The sequence below is a fragment of the Centrocercus urophasianus genome, unplaced genomic scaffold, assembly GCF_019232065.1.
Source record: "Centrocercus urophasianus isolate 14NV4802_14NV808 unplaced genomic scaffold, USGS_Curo_1.0 seq_2, whole genome shotgun sequence".
NCBI lineage: Eukaryota > Metazoa > Chordata > Aves > Galliformes > Phasianidae > Centrocercus > Centrocercus urophasianus.
The window spans coordinates 14,427,483-14,446,687 of NW_024884755.1; the positions used below are offsets into that span (position 1 = coordinate 14,427,483).

At 47.6% G+C, this 19,205-nt stretch overlaps 2 protein-coding genes across 4 annotated transcripts in view; one reads left to right on the forward strand and one right to left on the reverse strand.

Moving 5' to 3' along the window:
- The window catches only part of ATP2C2 (ATPase secretory pathway Ca2+ transporting 2), a 95,533-nt gene extending 76,790 nt beyond the window's left edge, over window positions 1-18,743 (forward strand). For all 3 annotated transcript variants that reach the window (XR_006169321.1, XR_006169319.1, XR_006169320.1), the window contains 2 exons: window positions 3,845-3,934; window positions 16,259-18,743. The gene's annotated coding sequence lies outside the window, so the exon portion shown is untranslated. The remainder of the gene's footprint in view (window positions 1-3,844; window positions 3,935-16,258) is intronic.
- COTL1 (coactosin like F-actin binding protein 1) lies at window positions 733-18,951 on the reverse strand. The gene is made up of 4 exons (XM_042821548.1): window positions 18,797-18,951; window positions 18,535-18,617; window positions 9,681-9,838; window positions 733-2,079 (listed from the first exon to the last, which is right to left on the reverse strand). The coding sequence occupies exons 1-4, from the start codon at window positions 18,871-18,873 to the stop codon at window positions 1,969-1,971; spliced, it is 429 nt and encodes a 142-aa protein (XP_042677482.1). The 5' UTR covers window positions 18,874-18,951; the 3' UTR covers window positions 733-1,968.
- Between the last annotated feature and the right edge of the window lie 254 nt (window positions 18,952-19,205).

Genomic DNA, 19,205 nt, shown 5'->3' on the forward strand with positions numbered 1-19,205 from the left:
ACCCACTGCAAAGTGAGGAGAAAACCCAAGGCAGGGGCAACTGGAGTGCCTCCCCTCCCAGCTCTATCAGCATTGGGCTGTCAGCCCTGGGCAAGAATGGCCCCAACAGAGAAAACAAATCTTTGATAATCTGTAGAAATTCTCAGTTGTACCCCACAGTCTGTCACGTAAAAGTTTATTGTGGCCACTGAAGCAGTGAGGCAAAGCCCCAGAGTGTCTCAGGCTCTCTGCAAAGCTCTTTCCCTTTCGTTATGCTTCTCTTTGCTGTCAGCCCTGTTAAAATAACCATTATTTCCCTCCTTTCAGTGCAAAACTCAGTAAGGTTGGTCCCAGAATGGTAATGCCCCGTGGAAGTCTGTGCAGGAAACTTCCCAACTTCACTCCAAGTGTCATTCTTACTCCCAAATCTGCTCCCAAGCTCTCTATGGTTATTTTACATGGGTGTGAAATTCTCTTTGACCTAATTACAATTTCCACTTGGCATTTTGGTGCTGGAAATGTAGGCACAGAGCTGCTGAGCAGAAGTGTGTCAGATGTGCCATGGTCACCTCTTTGCTTTCAGAGCAGGCAAGGGCTGTAGGCACCAGAATTGTTTTACATTTAAGCCAGTGTTTAATTCTCCCAATAGCACTGAGGTTGCAAGAGCTCAGAGCCTTACACCAAGGATTAAGAGAGCTCCTAAATACAGGGTTGTTGTTGCAGGGAAGACAGAATAACAACAGAGCCTCTGAGAACTGTTCTTGAAAAACATTTATTTCCATAATGGGTTTATAGCGCTGACTTCCAAGCCTCAGTACAACAGTTTTCCCCTACACATGATTCTGGGGACCATTACCTTTGATGGAATAAAAGAAAGAAAGCCATACAGAGAAGCCCCCAAACTGACAGTTTGGTACCAAACAAACTGCGCCCAGGTCATCTCTGAGCCCGAGCTGTTGGGTGTCTCAGCCTGGCTGGGACGGAGCTCCATGCTGCATCGGTCACAGTGCAGGAGGCACTGCCTGCGGCCCCACATCGCTCAGGCTGTTGGGTTGAGCTGCAAAGATGGGCTCACGGGCAGAGGAGGCTGCGAGGATTCAGCGGCTGCCATTTATGCAGATGTTCAAAAGGAAATCGACGCGTTTCGGCTTCACCTCCTGAGCCCCAGCGTTTGGAAAGTCAAATACAAACCCAGAGACCAAAGTACACAAAATAGTGAACAAATGTTCAGACATTTCTAAGCCCCCCCGGTTTACTGTGCCATGATACCTTCAGAAAAGAACAAAACCCCCACATTCGGATCTTATTTTTAAGAGGGAGGGGTAGAGATGTAGCACGTAGCATAGCAACTGTCAAGCAGTGTTTAAGGCAAATTTATTCCCATTTATTAAGAGATGAAGGTTTGCTGTTTGTTCGCTTTGTTCTTTAAGCTGCTAGATCAGTTCTGAGCTGGATGCTGAAGCTTAGACAGTTTAATCAAAGTTGGAGTGCACTCAACTCGTGTTGACCTGAGCCTAGATCAGACAAAAATATAATTCCCAAAAGTATCAGTGAGAACCAATTAGAAAAAAAAAAACAAAGAAAAGAATCCATGATCACAACTCCCCCAGAACTTTCTCCCTTCAGAGGTTGAGCCCAACTAAATAATACATACACACATGCATGCAGACAAAGAAGGACAGGATGGCAAGCTGCTACAAACACAGTGCTGAATATGGACCAAAGCAGAGCAAAACTTAAATTCCACAGATGCGAGAACATGGAAAGAGTTATGAGTTAAAAAAAAAAGGGGGGGGAGGAACAGAACCCCAAAGAGGAATGTTTGATGAGATGGAATGGAGAATAGAAGTCTGCTGTTCAAAGAAAGGGAGTTCTGAGGAGTGCACACAGAAAGCTGGGGGCTCAGCTGCCTCATCTCTCAGCTGTGTTAGTTTGCTGTGCTTCCCCTCCCTTGGAGATCCGGGTGTTGGTGCCAGGAGGTTCCTGTGGTTACTCAGTCTGTGCATCATAATTAGCCCCCCCAGCCTTCTTCAGCTCGTTCTTGATGTAGTCCTCATCCAGCTCTTTGTGGTCGCTGATCACAAATTCTTTGGCAAAGTTCTGCAAGAGGTAAAGAAAAAGCCTGTTAAATAGAGGATGCTTGTCCAGTCTTGTGTAAAGATGCCCCATACCTGGAGGTGCTGGAGGACGGGCTGCATGGGGCCTGGGCAGCCAGCCCACAGCAGGGGCTTGGAGCTCAACGATCTGTAAGGTCCCTTCCAACCTAAGCCATTCTACAACTCTGTGACTCAACACTGAGCAATTTTATGGGTCTGCTTCTACAGGCACCGGCTGCAAGAGCTAATCCTGCCCTGTGCAGTAGCTTGTCCTAGCAAGAAGTGCACAGCAAGGTTAGGTCAAGTTCCCTAAGTAGTGTGGAAACTAACGAGCTGACAGCTGCCACAAACCTTCAGCATGGCCTTGGCCATGTCACCAGTCCTGTTGGTGTCCCAGTGCTTTTTGGGAGCCCTTCTCCTAAAAAGAAAGCCAGCTCTACAGCACACTGCAGAGCCATACCCCCAGATGGATGAAGGATGCTTTGATAAAGGCAAAGCAGCATGCAGATGCTACCAAGAGCATATAAGTCTACTTCGGTAGATTTACTGACCTCTCCTTTGAACTATGTAATTCACATCATGGCCAAAACCAAGATACTGTCCTAGAAAGGCTTTGTTAATAGGCTCCAGAGTGCTTTGTGGTCTAATGATCCCAGGTGACCTTTAAGGACACGCTCTGTTAATGCACTGTGTACTGCAGGGCAGCTCGCTGGCTGCTCGAAGGCTCTTTGTAACAGTGTGAGCCAGGCAAGCCCTAGGCAGCATGCTGCTACGTGATGCTGGGAACAGAGAAAACCTTTCTCAGGATGGATCTCTGAGACCAGGACTGCACAGTGCCTATAGCAGAGAGAGTTTCTAATTGGTTTCAGGCTCTCAGCCATGAGAGAGCTCTTTATTTGGTATCGTCTCGAGGGTCTCTGTTTGGGATTGCAGTTGGGTAAAGGAGGGGGTGGAGAAGGATGCAGCTTGAAAGAGCCCCAGCACTTCTTTCATGCGGTGGAAGAATGGAAGGGAGAGCAGAACAGCTCCCTCCCCATTAGACCCCATGCTGCACTGATCCTGTTTCACACTGTAGGAAATCCTCACTGCTGAAGGGTTGATTAGGGAAAAAAAAAAAAGGCTTATAGTAGCTAGGAGGAGCATTGTCTGCCCTGCTTCAACCTATGTTCAGCTTTTCTGGTGTGAGGACGGACAGATGCTACAGGCACTCATCCATGTCTTAGCAGAGTTCAGGGGAAATGGGAAATAAAGTGTTTATTTAGGAAAAAAAATCATGTATGTGATTACATGGCTTCAGTGCTAGCTTGACTTCAGTGACAACTGAGTCAGGCCCATAACCTTTCTGAGAAAGGTTCCATGAAAAACATATTTTATAAAGCAGGGAGGCTTTCCTTTAATGCCTGGTCTGCAGAATTAAGCTGTATCTGAAATTAGGCTGCAATTCCACTCATGTATGGCCAGAGGGAAGCTATGTTCCAGGCACCAGCAATTATAATTACTCAAACACTGGACACTTCTCAAGTGGACACTTACCCAGACGATTCCTGGGTGATGCCCTATGGGGGTCAGTCACTATTTCATGTCAGAGCCACCGGGACACCAGATTGGAATAGTTTCCCCCCAGCAGTTGGCCAGATGGGTTATGTTCCCAGCCACTCTTCAATATCCTCTTAGCTGACGGGGCCACCTCTTGTGCCAGATTTGTGCCCTCACAGAGCAATCTGGGTCACTGCTATAAATAACAGAAGTTTATTCCTTTCTCTTTGCAGGTGCTGTAGGAACTCCTTTGGTTCTTCACACTGGCTCTCCCCCACCACGGCGTCCCATCAAGCCTGGCCCCAAGGGAGAAGGTGCTTGGGGTGAGTTTACTTCCTAGCATTCCTGATTCTGGGATCGTGCTTGACCATTCTCCAGCCACTCATTGCTCTGAACTGTCTGAACTGTCTGAGTTCTCTGGGGCTGAGCTTTGTGAAGATTTGTGCAGGGCACAAATCATAAGATGAAGGGAAGCATGGAAGCGTTCTAAGATTGTTAAAAGCATCTGATGACTCCTGTACCATCAGGGCAAGAAGGCTGTGGCTTCAGATTGGAGACCAACACTTAGGGTCAACAGCAGCACTTTTCAGCCGAGGGCCATGTTACCAGAGTTGACTCTTTTTTTTTTTGATCCTGCTGAAAATGCCAGAATAAAAAACAACTCCTGGCTGATTTAATCAGGTCTGATGTTAGCTGAACCAAGCAATGGTCCCTATTTGTTGTGACTGTCATCTGCAGTTATTTATAACTGATCACAGCAGACTGGCTCAGACAAAGCTCAAGAAAAGATTGGAGCTTTGAGTAGCTAGCAGCAATGCCAGCATTGATTCAGTCAGCTTTCTGCTCTGCCACCAGATTTTCCTTAAGAGCTTCTTTCTCTTAGGGGTGGGGAAAGTCCATGGTGTTTCTTCCCTCACAAATGCCATTATCTAATGTCTCTCAAGTGAATTGCAGAATCCTTGTAGCTGCCTAAGGCATGATGCATAACTCTGATGCTTGAGCCCCCGCTATGCTGACAAGCATCTTCATTTCACCCCCTCTACTTCCTTTTCTTCATCCCCTACCCCCAAGCTTTTTACAACCACAGCAAGCCCTGCAGAATCCCAGCCTTTGTGTTCACACCAGTCACCAGCAGCCTGCAGATAACTGAAACAATGACACCATTTATCACTCACACAACATGCCAGTAACCACAGTGCTATGCTTTGCCTCTTAAATCACTGAACGAGACACAGAAAGTGCAATTTACACATGGCTCTTCAATATACCAACCTGGCACTTGCTTCCCTTTGTGCCTGAGTAGCTGAGGGTTACAGCTAAGCAATGCAGTCTGCTGTGACATGTGCCACTATGGAGAGAAGGGGCTCTGACCATGCAGGCCAGGTCACAAAAGCAGAGCCTGCATCCCTCCCTGGGAGGTGTGAAATTTGTGCAGCAAGGTCGGTCCAGACTTTCTCTTCCAGACAACTTTAAGGAGGAAAACAAAAAGGTGGAGTAGATTTTCTGCCTATTCCAGGCTCTGAATGTTTAGCATCTGGGGTCATAAAATTTCCCTGAGCTGGCCAAGGGAAAATCTGCCTGGTGCAGATACTGTACCAAAAAGATCTGCGGAGGCCATTATAAATCCCAGCATGGGTAGGCCTGCAGCCAGGAGGAAAATCCTTGTATCGTCTATAGACACAGGGGTTCTTAGCAGTGAGTGATGGTGCCAGGTAGTCAAGCAGTTACCTGCTGTTTCTATTTACATTGGGCCTTGCTGTGGCCTCCACTGATGCTCAAAATCCTCAGATCCACCCTGCTTAATGTCACTGCTCCCATCCATTGGATGTCTTGTTTTCCGTGCATAAGGTACTGCTTCAGAGGAGCTGACAGAGTCCATAGTCCAAGTTTCTTTCCCAGCATGATGTGAGTCCTAGACCTGAGGTCATGTAGGAAGATGAGAAATGTGCTATGTCTGCAGCAAAGGTATGTTCTAGCAGGGCTTCCCTCAGAGCAAGGAGAGCCACAAGGTTACACGCACTGCAATACAGCACCACTGCCCTCCACTCTGGCTGCACCCAACCTGGTGCTGCAATCAGATAAGGGAGTCCAAGCCATCAGCAAAACTCCTCTCTTCCATTTCATACCTTGCCAACTTTTACACACATCATTTCCAGCCACTGGGAGAAGCCAGCTCTAACCTCTGGCAAACACATCTCACAGCAGTGGAAACTGCATTTCAGCTGATCTGCAAATTCTTCCTACCCGTTCTGCATCCCACTGGGGAAGTCACAGGGCTGTGTTTCAGATGTGGGGTGATGGGAGGCTGCTTAAGAAGTTACTTCTGTTACTTATAAAGTCACCACCTTCTCTAAACCAGGAGTAGGAGTTCATATACATCCATATCCACTTGGTATGGTCATCACAATAAACCAGAAGAGAACTGTCAAAAAGTGCAATTCTGTTTCCCTTCCCAGCAGCACCACATATGAATTTGATTTTCTGATCGTAAAAAACAGAAAACTATTAAATCATTTTCTGTTTAAGTTACCATACTCACATAAGAAACCCAGTGCACATACATGGATAGACCATTAGATACGGTCTATTTGCCCTTGGTGAAAGACAATAACCCTGTAAGTGGGTCCTTCATCATGACAGCAGCATCAGTGCAGTGAGGAGCCCAGGAGGAAAGAGAAACAGGCAAGGAAGATGAAGATCTGACCATGAGCTCCAGAGCAGGAATTTGGCAAACTTGTTGACATCACTGAAGTCGGGCGAATTCCTCACCAAAAATAATAATGAATCAAATGCCATGAATATTTGCTCACAGAAATGGAACTGTTTCACTTTGAATATGATTTATGCAAATAATAGAGCACATGATTTTGTGGGGGCAGGAGTGCTGGAGAAAACAGAGAGGAGTGAAAAGTTATGGAAGGCAAACTGACAAAGGTTGGTCAGTCCCTTGCTCAAACAGCTCTTCAGGGGAAGTCAGTCCCATTGGGAAAAAGAGCTCACACTGCCTAATGAAGGGTTAAAATCACCTGGTAGGAAGTGCAGTCATGAAGGGAAACAAGTTTGTGGAGAGGAAGCAACATTCAGAGAAACGAAGTCTTGATTTCAGTTCTTCAGCCTTTCCATCCCAACCCTTCCATGGCAGCACTGCCACTCCCAGCCCTGCAACCACAGGGTCTGGGCTTGTCCTTACTCAAAAGAAAGCATGTAATCTCATCCTTCTGCCTCTCCCCAGAGTGAATGAGGCCATTTACTGGGAGGCCTGACTCTCCTGTACTTAAACCCACCGTTGCCAGGTTGGACTTTGCAGGAATTTTTATGGCTGAATTGCACCTCATGCTAGCAGGCATTGATAACCACACTGAGCAGCTCACAACAGCTTTGAATTCTGGGCTCAGGCCAGAATTCTGTGTCTCCTGAGCTTCTGGGATAAAGGAGGTTAGAAAACAGCTGGAGCAGAGGGAGTCTCCTGTGCTAATGCTGAGTGGGCCATGGCTTGTGCCATGCTGGGAAGAAGGGAAAGAAGGGATAAGGCAGAGATGTCTTTGTTGCCAGGAACATAAAAGGTGAGTTTAAGACCAGTTTTGGATGGTCTCCTTTGTAGCCAAGCAGAAAATATTCCCAGAGTCCTTCTGCTCAGCTGGTATCTGCTGGCATCTGTATGCAGCCTTGGCATGACAGCTAGTGGCTCTGTGTACTCAAACAAATGAAGCCCTTTAGCTGGAGTCATCGTGGGATTACTGTTTTGTCAAATAAGTTCCTTAGCTGGACGTTTTGCTCCTGGTCCTGCCCTTACTTCTAACCTTCTTGCAGCTGAACTGCTTGGACCGAGTCACAGGCTGCATCTGAGAAAATAAACGGCCATGAAAAGTGCTACTCAGTGTTCCTTAAATGAGAAATGCATTTTTTTCTGCAATTCAAAAGAAATGCACAGCCTTCTTTCCAACAACATCAAAGAGTCAGTAAGGACATTTCCAAATAAGTAAGATCTGATTCTCAGCTAGTACTGTTCAGAGGAAATACAGTTATTTGTATCTGATGAGATCCATCCCTATAATTTTATAGCTGTTACAGCTAAAAATCAATTGTCCTTGCTTCCTGAGGGATCTCCTGGCAGCCTCCTCCACTGACCAGCAGCACCACTCCCCAGCCACCTCCCACAGCCTTCCCAGCACCTGCTCCCCCATCCAAGGGAGGAATACAAAAGCAAGGGCGAGAGCCCAGTTCCTCTCCTTGCTTTGTAGCATTGCATCCTTTTGCTCAGGAGCCCCTAATCTACTCTTCAACGGTTAATATCCCTCTGGTTTTCCTTATGGCAGGTGCTACTGGGAGACAGTTAATAATCACCATGTGTGAACTCTCCTCATCCTACAGATGCAGCTCTGTGGGTTCTGCTTGCTGGGAGGTACTGAAGCTGGCTCTCTTCCTTTGAGCCTCTTGGTGGAAGAACAATGTTTGCTGGCTTTCGTTCAGCTTTGAGCAGAGAGCAGCCGCAGCTCATCAGTGCATCTACAACATATCAGAGAGTATAAAGCAGGCTCCTCTCACAGTGGTGCTTTGGTCGTGGATAAAAAGCTCCAGTTAGCTTTTGCAAATATTACAAGATGGCAAACGCCCTTGAAGTTTCACTTCTCAAACTGGAGATGTGTTGTTCTGTAAGCCCAGCCAGTCTCTCCCATAGATCACAGAACTGGAAGCTTTTATCTGCTGTACAAAGAAGTCTCACGAGCAGCCAGGGATGGTTCATGTTGCACTGGATTCTTAACTCACACAAGTTACTAATCAAATGTGAAACAAGTGGAATTGCAAATCATCCATAGCAGACCTAAGGGACAGATCTTAGAACAGAATTTGGGAATGCTACTCAGCCCAACAAAAATAAATTGTCTAAACATCTTTTAAAAATCTTCGTCTTAGTGATTCTAATATGAATCATTCATTAGTTACTCTATGATTTCCTCCCCGGTTGCAATAACGCAGTTTCAGCTGCTTCACATAAGCAGAGATTTGCTGTCCTGTCTCACAGGTATCAGTCTGGAAGTTTCTTTTCAAAAGGAGCCCCTCTGCATAGTTGTTCTTTCAGAACATTTTGTTATATTGTTCATGCTTCCTATCTAAACATCCTCTGTTATCACACAAAATACCAATGAACTGAGGGGGCTTTGTTCTCATCCTCCATATGGTCCTACTGGAAGATATCTTTTGCTCAGGAGCCCCTAATCATCATCAAGAGCAAAATAATTAAAGGAAATTATTGCAATATTCAGCTTGTTCTCCTGGTGCAGCAAGAATGACCAGTTTATAAGGAATTGAGCAGCTGGCCTTAGGTCTCATTGAAAGAGCTAATCTTATTTTAAATGCCTCTTCAGAATACATGTGCTGAACACGAGCATCGTCTCTGCCTTTCCAGCAGCAACCTTCCACCCTTCACTTCTCTCTGGTAGGTGTTTGCTTTTCCTCACTTTGACAGAGCTTGGGCACATTGCTGGGGCATCCAATTCAAGCACAGTCCTTCCAAGGTGTGCACCAAGCACATTTCTCTTCTCTGATATGCCCACAGTCAAACAGAAGACTATTCAAACCTAGTTAGCTATTAAAAGCCGTCGGTTAATTGGTACTGCTAGGGACCTTAGACTCCATTTGATTGTGTCCATGAATTCACTGCACAGAGACAAAAGGCCTCAAGGGAAAAGTTTAAAAACAGACACAGATCTTTCTGTTTAGATTTATTTGCTTAACTTAATAATGCTTTGTTCTCTACCACTTGATAGTATGTCATTTTCTTATCAAGGAAAGAGATAAGAAACTTCTTAATGGCAACACAGGGGGAAGCGCGTGTTCTCTCCTCTGGTAATAATTAAGATGTGTTTAAGTTCAAAGGTGCTTCTTTATGCCTGAGTTCTCGAAGGGCAGATGTCAAGTCCTCTTAGTAAGAAGTCAGGCAATAAGAAACGGTCTTCTTTTTAAAGGATTAATCAATAAGATGAAGCATGACTCAATGCTTCCCCCTCTCTCACCTCCTGCTGATGCTGGCAGAGCTAAAAGCAATGAGAACTGGCTGAGAAGGGTTACCTGTACTACTTCTTTGACCAGAGTCTTGTCGGTGCCGGTTTTGGCTCTCTGCAGGCCACTGACATCCTCTCCAATCCAGGTGATGAGGGCAAACTTGACTCGCTTGCTCATGGCATCACCGGTGGTGAATCGGACAAAGCCAAACAATCGAACATCATCTGGAGGGACAAAGCAACAGAAACAAGGTGATTAAAAGCAGAAACATCCTCCCCTCACTGCTTTCTGCAGTAAGACTATTGCTCACAGATTAAAGACCAAAGAGCACTGATACTGCACTATGACAGCGTTGTGCTGGACTAACAGGGCAACACAGGAGTTTGTTCATGTGTCCTTTGCTGGCAAAGCACGACTGGGAAGAATCTGGTTTTGCCCATGCTTCACTAGTGCACTGCTAATGAGTTTGGAAATGGCTAACACACAATCAACAGGCAGTCTGAGAGCACGAGCTCAGCCTGGTTACACATTCAGCCCAGAGCTAACCCAAGTTACACATTCAGCCTGATCATTCATCTCTAGGTCATTGCTCAAGAAGAGAAGAAAGTGATTTCCCAGCCTGTCTGTTAGAGAATAGCCAGATCAAGGTCACCTTTTATAAAATATACCCAGAAACTGGCCTCTGTGCAAATCTGATCCTTTTCCTGCTTTCCCTTCAGCAGCATTTCTGGCTCACTTGGAGTGTGAGTTTGCAAGAAAAAGAGGAGGGTAGAAGTATCTAAAGCAAATCTGAAGCTGCTTCCCCAGATATGCTTTTCTACTCTTTCCCAAGCCCTGTAGACAAAGGCCTTGGATTTAAAAAATGTTCTGATCTTTGCTTTCCAGCCAGTTTCTGCCATATCAGACCAGACGAGAGTTATTTAGTTCGGCTCTATGTGTAAAAGCCTTGAACACTCTTTGGAAGAGTTTGTACCTTCACTGCATAGCAGCTCGTCCACTGAGACTGCTGGACTCCTGCATGATAACAGACACTTGATAAGCATGTGACACCATCCATCCTGTCCCAGCCTCAGTGGCACGCAGGATGCTGGAGCCTTACCCAGGACTGTGCAGAGAAGCAGAGCAGATGGACAGTTGTGCAATCGTGGAATATATCTAATCATAGCTACTGCATCTGTTACTGGGCGCTCAAGACCTTTTTAATGAAAGGAGATGACTCAAAATAGAAGAACAGACTTGCTGTTTGAGAAGAATCGTGTTCATTCTGGTTACGCTTGTTGTGACCAGTTCAATGTGCTTTGTAGGTACTTGCTGTCTCGACTGCTGCCAGGTGAGAACACGGACTCCAGGTGCAGTGACACGTGCCAAAATTCCATCCCTTAGGTCAGCACGCTCCAGGAAGGGTCACAAGAGCCCCGGCAGCTCCAGGGAATGGGGAAAAGGAGCTGGGAATTGCTCATCCCCAGATAATAGCTGCTAGGAAAAAAAAAGGGAATATTCTCTGAAAGCTGACATCTCAGATTCTTAAACGCCGTGTTTTGCCAAAGTGTCATTAAAGACAACTTCCATTTAATGAATGTCGTCAAGTTTTGAAGTCCAAAAGGAGCCAAACATCTGTGTTCTCCTGTTTTGTTCTCTCTGTTTTTTGCCACTGACAGAGGAGTACTGGGGAAAGCTGGAAAATGTATGTAGGGGTGTGTGAGCCTGCTGGAGCATTTCAAACAAACTCTTCTGAAGATCTCAGATTTGAAATGAAGAAAAAGAGAGCTCTTACTCAGACGGACCTTCTGGCAGACCAGAAGAGCCAAGTGCACAGATAGAGCAGGCAAACAAAACTTCCCTCTCAGAAGCCCAATTACTGGCAAGTGCACCAAACCTACGGTGAGACTCCTGCTCCTGACAGTAAATCCTCTTGCCAAGATTGATTAGAGCCGTAAATGAACAGACAGCCAGGAAATACCCAAGGTGAAGAGAGACTGCAAATCCCCAAACGTTACTATTAACAGTTCTACGGAAAAAAGACTTTGCTTTCCCAGATCTGACAGGAAAGGAGGCCACGCTTTGCTAAGAATTGTACTGGGGTTCCTATGGGAACTCAATGCTGGAAGGCACTTTAATGACACCAAGTCCTGTCCCCTACGGCTCTGTAACTGTGTCACAGCCCTTCTCGTGGATAATCACTTTCCATTCTGAGTGTGGAGGTTTTTGATCCCTGTTCTTCTACTAAAGGCTGTTACAGAGCCTGAAGCCTGCTTTGGAATCTACTCCTTTAAAATAAAGCTAATGCAAAAGTAGAATGAATGGGAACAATCCAAACTAGGGATCTGTCAGTATGAACCCAGGGATCGCTGGAAGCAGCAGGATTTGCTTCTCGATGGAGTTTCCCATCCTGTCTGAAAGCAGCTCGATCAGTGGCAGCACCCAGAGCCAAACCCAGCAGCTCCATGTGGGCTATCAGAACACCTGCACTGGGTGGCTGAACAACTACCTCATGGTGTTAGGTCCCAGTAAGTTTAATGAGCAACTGCAGGTTAGATGTGGGCTCTGAGTCACTGCCCTGCCTGAGGCAGGTTTCCAATGTATTCAGTGCAGACTTCCAACGCACCATGCTTTAACTTAGCGTGCCAGTCTGTGACTGCAGTGGCTGAGGAGCTCTTCAGCAGATGCAGATGAAGCCAAGAGGGAAAGTGAATCAGAGCCCTTAGCAATCAGCCTGTCTCCTTTCCCAACAGGACAACAGGACAGATGCGGGCTATCTTAGCACTGGCTCAGCCTGGTTATGTGACCCTCCTGATGAAAACCCCTGAGCAGAAGCAGTTGAGTTTCACAATGAGTCTGAAGCTTGTTCCGGAGCGATAACGGGATCAAAGCAGGACTTCTTTTATGCTCCCAGATTTTTCTCTTTCACAGTTAATGGGCTCTGCCCTGCCAGATCACCTCCCTGCGCTGGGAGCCATCGGTGCCATCAGTGCTGGCTCTGCTCAGAACCTCAAGGCGTTAATAATCCTTCTCCCCACCCCCTCATTCCCCCCCTCCCCCAAAAGAAGGAATTTTGCTGGATGTGGAGGGAATCCAACAAATCACAGACAGAAGGTTTCCTCTGCAAGAGGAAATCCTGCCTAGCTCAACACAACCACCTTCCTCATCGCTCAGCCACGAATTTCAGGGCATAGAGAAGCAATTAAAGGATATTATTAATAGTTCTGGGTGGAATGGAAATAGCAGCTTTATTGGAGAAGATCTCACAAGTTACACACAGCAGAAATTAACCTTAATTCCTACTGATATCACTATTCCCTTAAGTGCAGTTGCACGGCAAGGCAAGAGGGCTATACAAACAATTAGAAGTACAACAAATGCCTTAATGAACTTCAGTTATTGTTTCTCTCCAAGCCCCTTACGATGCAGGATTTCCCAGATACACTGATTAAACTGCCTTTGGCTGTAAACAAAGCTTGATGTGGAGCTGCAGAGATTTCCTTGATGGCATTCTCCTCTTTTTCATCCGCTCAAACCCTTTGTTTCAGCTCTACACAAAAATTCCCATTGGGTTAGAATGCACTGACTCATCAGTTAAAGCTATCAGCTGCAAGAAAGAAATCCACTCTCACATCATCATACAATCAAAGAAGGGCCTGGGTTGAAAAGGACCACAATGACCATCTAGTTTCAACCCCCTGCTATGTGCAGGGTCACCAACCACCAGACCAGGCTGCCCAGAGCCACATCCAGCCTGGCCTTGAATGCCTCCTGTGGTGGCACTGAATGGCCACACTCTTAGCTTCACCTGCCTGCTCCATCAGGGTGACACAGCACGCAGCCCGTGGGAAGAACTGCTTGTGTGTGCTCTCCCCACAGTGAGTTACTGGCAGTGCCCACAGGCTGTGCGAAGGACTTATTTCGTTGGGTTTATGTGAGATCAGCCTGTCAGTTTTCCACCTCTCTGGCCACCCTTTCAGCCATGTAGCTGACAGAACCCATCCCAACCTCTCAGCACGCTGTTTTTGTCCCTGTACTGAAGCCTGTGCATCTCTGTTTCAGTACTGCCTTGCACCATGCAAGCATGTTCATTAAGCCATCCAAGACAAATACATCAGGTTTGACTGCAGAACTACAGCTGGGGCACCAACCATGGCTGAGCGGGGCACCCAGACACACGTGCATAAAGAAGAAGCTCCTCCTGCTCCCTCTGCTGTGCAGCATCCTGGTAGATAAGCCACAGCTGCCCTGGGGACAATGCCAGCCCTTCTCTGCCCTGCTGCCATGTGGAGGCAGGATGCTGGCATTGGCTTGCACTAAGTTTGTCTCCTTCCCTGAAGGAAGGAAGGTGTGCATTAATTCGTCACCCCTTGTGCATTTTTACAGCTCTTAACTCCATCCTAAGGTGCCAATGCAATCTAGGTGATCTCTCTCTCAGATCTTAACTCCTAAATTTTATATACAGGCCAGTGTTTATAGGGCAACTGTCATAAGCCCACATTTGTACCAGAAGCAAGTCCCATTACTATTTTCTTCCTAATTCTCTGTGTCAACCAGGAACGATTTTATAGAGTATTTATTTCAGCCCGAAGATTTCCAGTTCTTCCTCGCACTGAATGCACAGTGTGTTTTTGGTCTGATCTTTTCAGACACATGAATAACGATCCCATTTCATGCTGTCATCGCAATTATTTATCTGCGCTGGGGCTTTCCAAAGAAAAGGCTCATTATTTCTTTTGTCAGAGATGCATTGAGAAACAAGTGCTCACATGTGGCACGGAGGAAACAGTCTTCCCATCTCTCTACTACTTAATGACAGGATGAAAAAAAAGACATTAAAATAAACTACAGACAGAGGCCATGCAATGCTCTGCTGCTTTGTGGTATGGGAAGTGAACCCAGCTGTCCGTGCAGCCAGGTATCACTGATGCACCCCAAAGTTGAAGCGGATGTTTCTGCCTGGTGGTTTACGTTGGTATCTCAGTTTTAAGTCATCCTGCTGTTCTCAGCAACAGCAACACCAGCCCAGTGATGAAACTTAAGGAACAACAAAACCCAGAAGCCTTAACGTCCTTCTGTACAATAACCTTCAACTCTTATCTGGCTTTCTGGCTTCCAGTTCACCAGCTCAGTGTTTTGCCTAAGTGAACTCATGTCCATGTACCACTGAACACCAAATGAAAGCTATGCCTGGACCCAAGCCATCTGCAAAGGGAAAAGCTGCAACTGTGAAGTCAAATGGATCGAAAGCCCTGAATTAAGTCCTTGTTTAGTGCCGAGGTAATCTGTGCTGCTAAACCCAACCAAAACAGCTCTCAGCCAGAAGACACAGGGGGTGTCTGCACTGCGTTTAATGACCCTGACGCAATTAATGCCCTTAACTTATGGTCTCCAGACTCTCTGGGTCACCCAAAGGCCAGTGCAGTCACGTAGGCTGGTCATTACACAGGACTGCAGGAGGACGTGCCATCAGCAGCCACCTCTAATCTCCTAATAAGAACTTGACTGTGGCAGTGGTTTAAACCAGCCTGATGGCTTTCGTTCAGAAAAGGCTGGAGAGGTGTTCACACCTCTTGGGCTGCCTTTGGACTAGAGAGAAGACTAAAGCAGTGCCTACAGCCTCACAGCCCAAGAGTCTCTGTCATCCTGTGGCCTCATACAGACCTTGCCAACAACAGCATGGCAGTGACTGATAGGCAAAGGTTCAAGGATGAGGCTGTGCATGCAGCACAGGTGTCACACTGGGATCTTGAACAGAAGGGGACTGAAAATGCTTCAAGTGTGAAAATACTTTAAGTACACGGTACTTTAAAGTTTTCTGCCAGTACAAAAAGCTTAGGAAGATACAGCCCCCACCCCAGGACATGTAGCACGGTTCCCATGTGCAACACATATCTGAGAGTAGAGGAAGAGCCCCGTGGCTGATCAACTCCATCTGCACTGCCTTCCTTCAGCAGCAAAACACGGGGCTCTGCAGGGCTGGCTCCTAACGTGGTCATTTTCAGCTGCTGCTCTATTTAAAAGAAGCGATTTCAAGCAAATTCTTACTTTTTCCTTTGTCCTCAGCCTCTCTCATTCCCTGAGGAGGTTTACAGACTCAGTCATGGGCTGCGTGAAAAGAAAAGTGAGCAGAAGCACTGCTACCTACAAACCCTGCCGGCACCTCCCAGGTTCTGCCAACACACAAGGCAGACTTCCACCATGGACAGACGTCCTCCAAACCGGTACAAAAGGCCACCCTGGTCTCAGTGCCACATGAATTAGCACTCTTGGTGACATTTTGCACGCTGAGCGTTTCCAGCTCACGCTCTCACCTTCAACCGCCAAATTATGCTCAGCTTCTACCCAAGGCAGCTGCAGCACTTTGTGGCTTTGGGGGCAGTGTTCATCACAAAACAGGAATTTGAAACAAGGAAGGAAGTTCATTCTAATGTCAGGGTTTTTTTAATCCTTTCATCATGTTTTCTGAAGCTGTTTGCATCAGTGGCAGCTCCTCTCTCCTCCAGCAAAACATAGAAGGAGCTGAGGTAGCACATGCAGCAATAGGAGGGAATCATATCTAGCAGCTCTTCCCAGCCCTTCCTACTCTTTCTTAATGACTTCATTCCAGTAAAAATATTCCAGCCAGCTCTTCTTCATAGTAATATTTGGCACCTTTCTTCCAGATGAGAAGGAAACGACAACTGCCCATGAGCCCTGTTCTCAATCCAGTGGTCCAGACAAAGGGTGGCTGCACAGATGGAGGCACCAAAACCTGGTCTCACCCTCTGCAAGCGCTGCACTTGACTTGTGAGTGAAGGAAGATCCTTTTGGGTGCTCAGCCAGGAGCCTGGGACCTGAGCCTGCCTGCTTTTCCTGGCCTGCAGTGATTGTGCTCCAGAGAAGGTTGGGGAATAACCAATAACCCCTGGCCCCTCATCTGCCAAGCAGCAGCCCTGCATGAGAAAAGAGCGAAAGGAAGGGAACCCAGCTGCTGTAAGGGCTGAGCTGCACATCAAAGTCTAATGGGCCACCTCAACCCCACTGATGCCTTTCACTCAGCTCTTCCCATTACCATGCTTATGCCTAAAACGTGTGCAAATTCCTTTTTGTAAAAACACTCCAGCAGTGGGGCCAGCTTGCCACTTTGCTGATATAAATCAAAGTTTCCATAAACTCTGTCTATTTTAATACCTTGTTTTTTAAAGGTTTGTCACATGCAAGCAAGGCAAGAAAACAAAACTGGCCATGTTCCAAAGTGTAATGCATGCCTCCATTAGTTGTTCTTTGCATCCAACCCAGTCCGGCCAGCAACTGCTCCCTGCCAAAGCCCCTCCTCCTGCTTATCCACTCGATGTAAAGTATTCCCATGCTATGGCAGAGACAATGAGAACCATTCCTATAGAGGGTACCAGTCCAGACAAAACATCAAAAGTCAGTCCAGGCAAAATAAAGATATGAGCTCCTGAAAAATGAGGGGAAATAAATGGGGAAGGTCCCTCTGCAAGCCTCAGATGTCCAGGGACTTGGATACACTCGGTTATCTCAGCCACAGGAGGAGACATAGAACACAGCACTGATGCTGGTGCTGTTGACCTTCCAGGAAAACAATGCTGAGATAACATTGGGCTGAACTTCAGAAGCACTGAGCCCTGGGTCCCCCCGCATGCTGGCTGCTCTTTTTTATCCTAATATTGCACATGAAGAGCTAGGTGGGAAGGAGTTTTTGCCACATACGTCATCAGCTCTTCTGACATCATCTAAAGGATGATTTTGGCTTTGAGAATCTTCCCTGCAGAGCTCCCAAGAACAGCTGGAATTGAGTAGCTGTAATAATCCTGGTGAGAACCCGCTGCAAACGTCAGAGCAGAGCATTCTGAACCCTTCTGATCACCAACTGCAATGCAAAGGCTACAACATATTTTCTCCTTTGATATTTTTTAACTGACCAAACCCTGCCCACATTTAAGTCGCTGGAAATCCTTCTTTCTGACCCAGTGAATGCAGCCAAGCCCCGGGGCAGGGAAGACCCATGGAATAGGCAGTGGCATTTCTATGGACGTGGGGCTTTGCCTTCAGTGCCACAGGGCTCTGCACACCTGGAGGAGGGAGAGATTGTTCAGCACCCAACTCCTCTGCAGTACAAATATAACATAAAAACACAGACCTTACACTTGCTCTATAACTAGAGGAGGGAGGAAGCTTTGCCGGCAGCAGAGCAGCATTATCTACAGTTCATTACAAATGCTTCATACCAGTGTTGTTAAACAGCAGCCCCGCCGGGGGAGAAGCTGTCCCACATCCCCCAGAAGTTATTTGGAGCAAAGTCAAAGCTTTGTAAAAGGCGTCGAAAGTTGCGATCAGGTGAAGTTAAATATCTGTTTATCTTTGGCTTTCCCTGGGCTTTGTTGATAATCCACATCCGACAGTGGAACGATCAGCTGCCACGTCTCAACCCGGAGCCCCACGGGTGGGTCGTGCTGTGCCACAGCCTCCTGTTCCCAGCGCATTGTTTGGGGCAGAACCGCAGCTCAGATTTCACCTTCTGAAAAAATCTGAGCAAGCCTTCTACACGAGGTTACATTAGCACCATTTATTGCAAAACAAGCTGTCTGAGTTCATTTTTAGGCACCAAAACGGAACGCTTCTTTGCTCGTCGGCAAGAGGTCACTCTTTGAAAACGCGGCGCCAAACAATGGGACTCCTGCTAATCGAACCTTTTGTCTTGGTGATGGTGGAGAAGCAATGAGAAATTGTGCAAAAGGGTGGAAAAAGCCCCAAGGATCTTAAGTCCGGGGGTGAAACAAAGGAGTGGTTGGACTACGGACTGCAGGGAGTTGTGCTTCATGGCAGCAGGAAACCCAACCGTGCAGGACAGGGGAAGCAGCACCAATTGCAATTCCCTCAAGTTTTCTCCCATCTCTCCCCCTGTATGTGCCAAAGGCATCGGGAAGGAGCTTACCTGTGCACTTCCTCTTAAAGGTTTCATAGTCTACCCCTTGGTCTCCGGGGACGATCGTAGAGCCGTTGTATTTAAACGTCACCCTTTGGGAAGGGGAAAAGAGAAGGGAGACGGGATTTAAAAGTCAGTCTTATGGAAGGCAAAGGAGGAGAAGGGGAGGAACGCATTCCAAAAAACATCCCGGGGAAAGGGGGAAGAGGAGCCGGGGAACAGAGGAGCATCGGTGCCCGTCCAGGAGATGCCGGCACCGCGGTGCACCTACCAGTTCACCTCGGTGGCATCGTCCCTGACGAGGTTGTACGCCTCCCTGCACGCCTCCTTGTCGATTTTGGTGGCCATGGGGACGTTCGGGGGAGCGGGCCGGCGGCCGCGGAGCGGCGCGGAGATGAGGACCTCCGCCGCTGCTGCAGCCGCACCGCACCGCGCAGCGCCGAGCCGAGCCGAGCCGAGCCGAACCCGCTGCCGCCACCGGCCCGCCCCCGCCGCGCCGCGGCTGCCAATGGCCCTCGCTGAGCCGGCCCTCGCCCGCCCCTCCTGGGGCCCGGGGGTGATGCAAGAGCCGGGGGGGGGATGCGGGGCTGGGCGGGCGGAGGGCAGGGGGGCTCTCGGGCCCGCCGCGGTGATGCGCGGAGCGGCCGCCGGTGTCCGCGTAGCCCCTGCGGGAGGGAGGA

Excerpts from the sequence above, each read along its gene's own strand:
- COTL1 (XM_042821548.1), bottom strand. The coding sequence starts at position 18,873 with ATGGCCACCAAAATCGACAAGGAGGCGTGCAGGGAGGCGTACAACCTC. Across the intron at positions 18,618-18,796 it reads GATGCCACCGAGGTGAACTG|GGTGACGTTTAAATACAACG; the intron begins GTAGGTGCACCG and ends CCCTTCCCAAAG. Across the intron at positions 2,080-9,680 it reads TGGTCAAAGAAGTAGTACAG|AACTTTGCCAAAGAATTTGT; the intron begins GTAACCCTTCTC and ends TACCTCTTGCAG.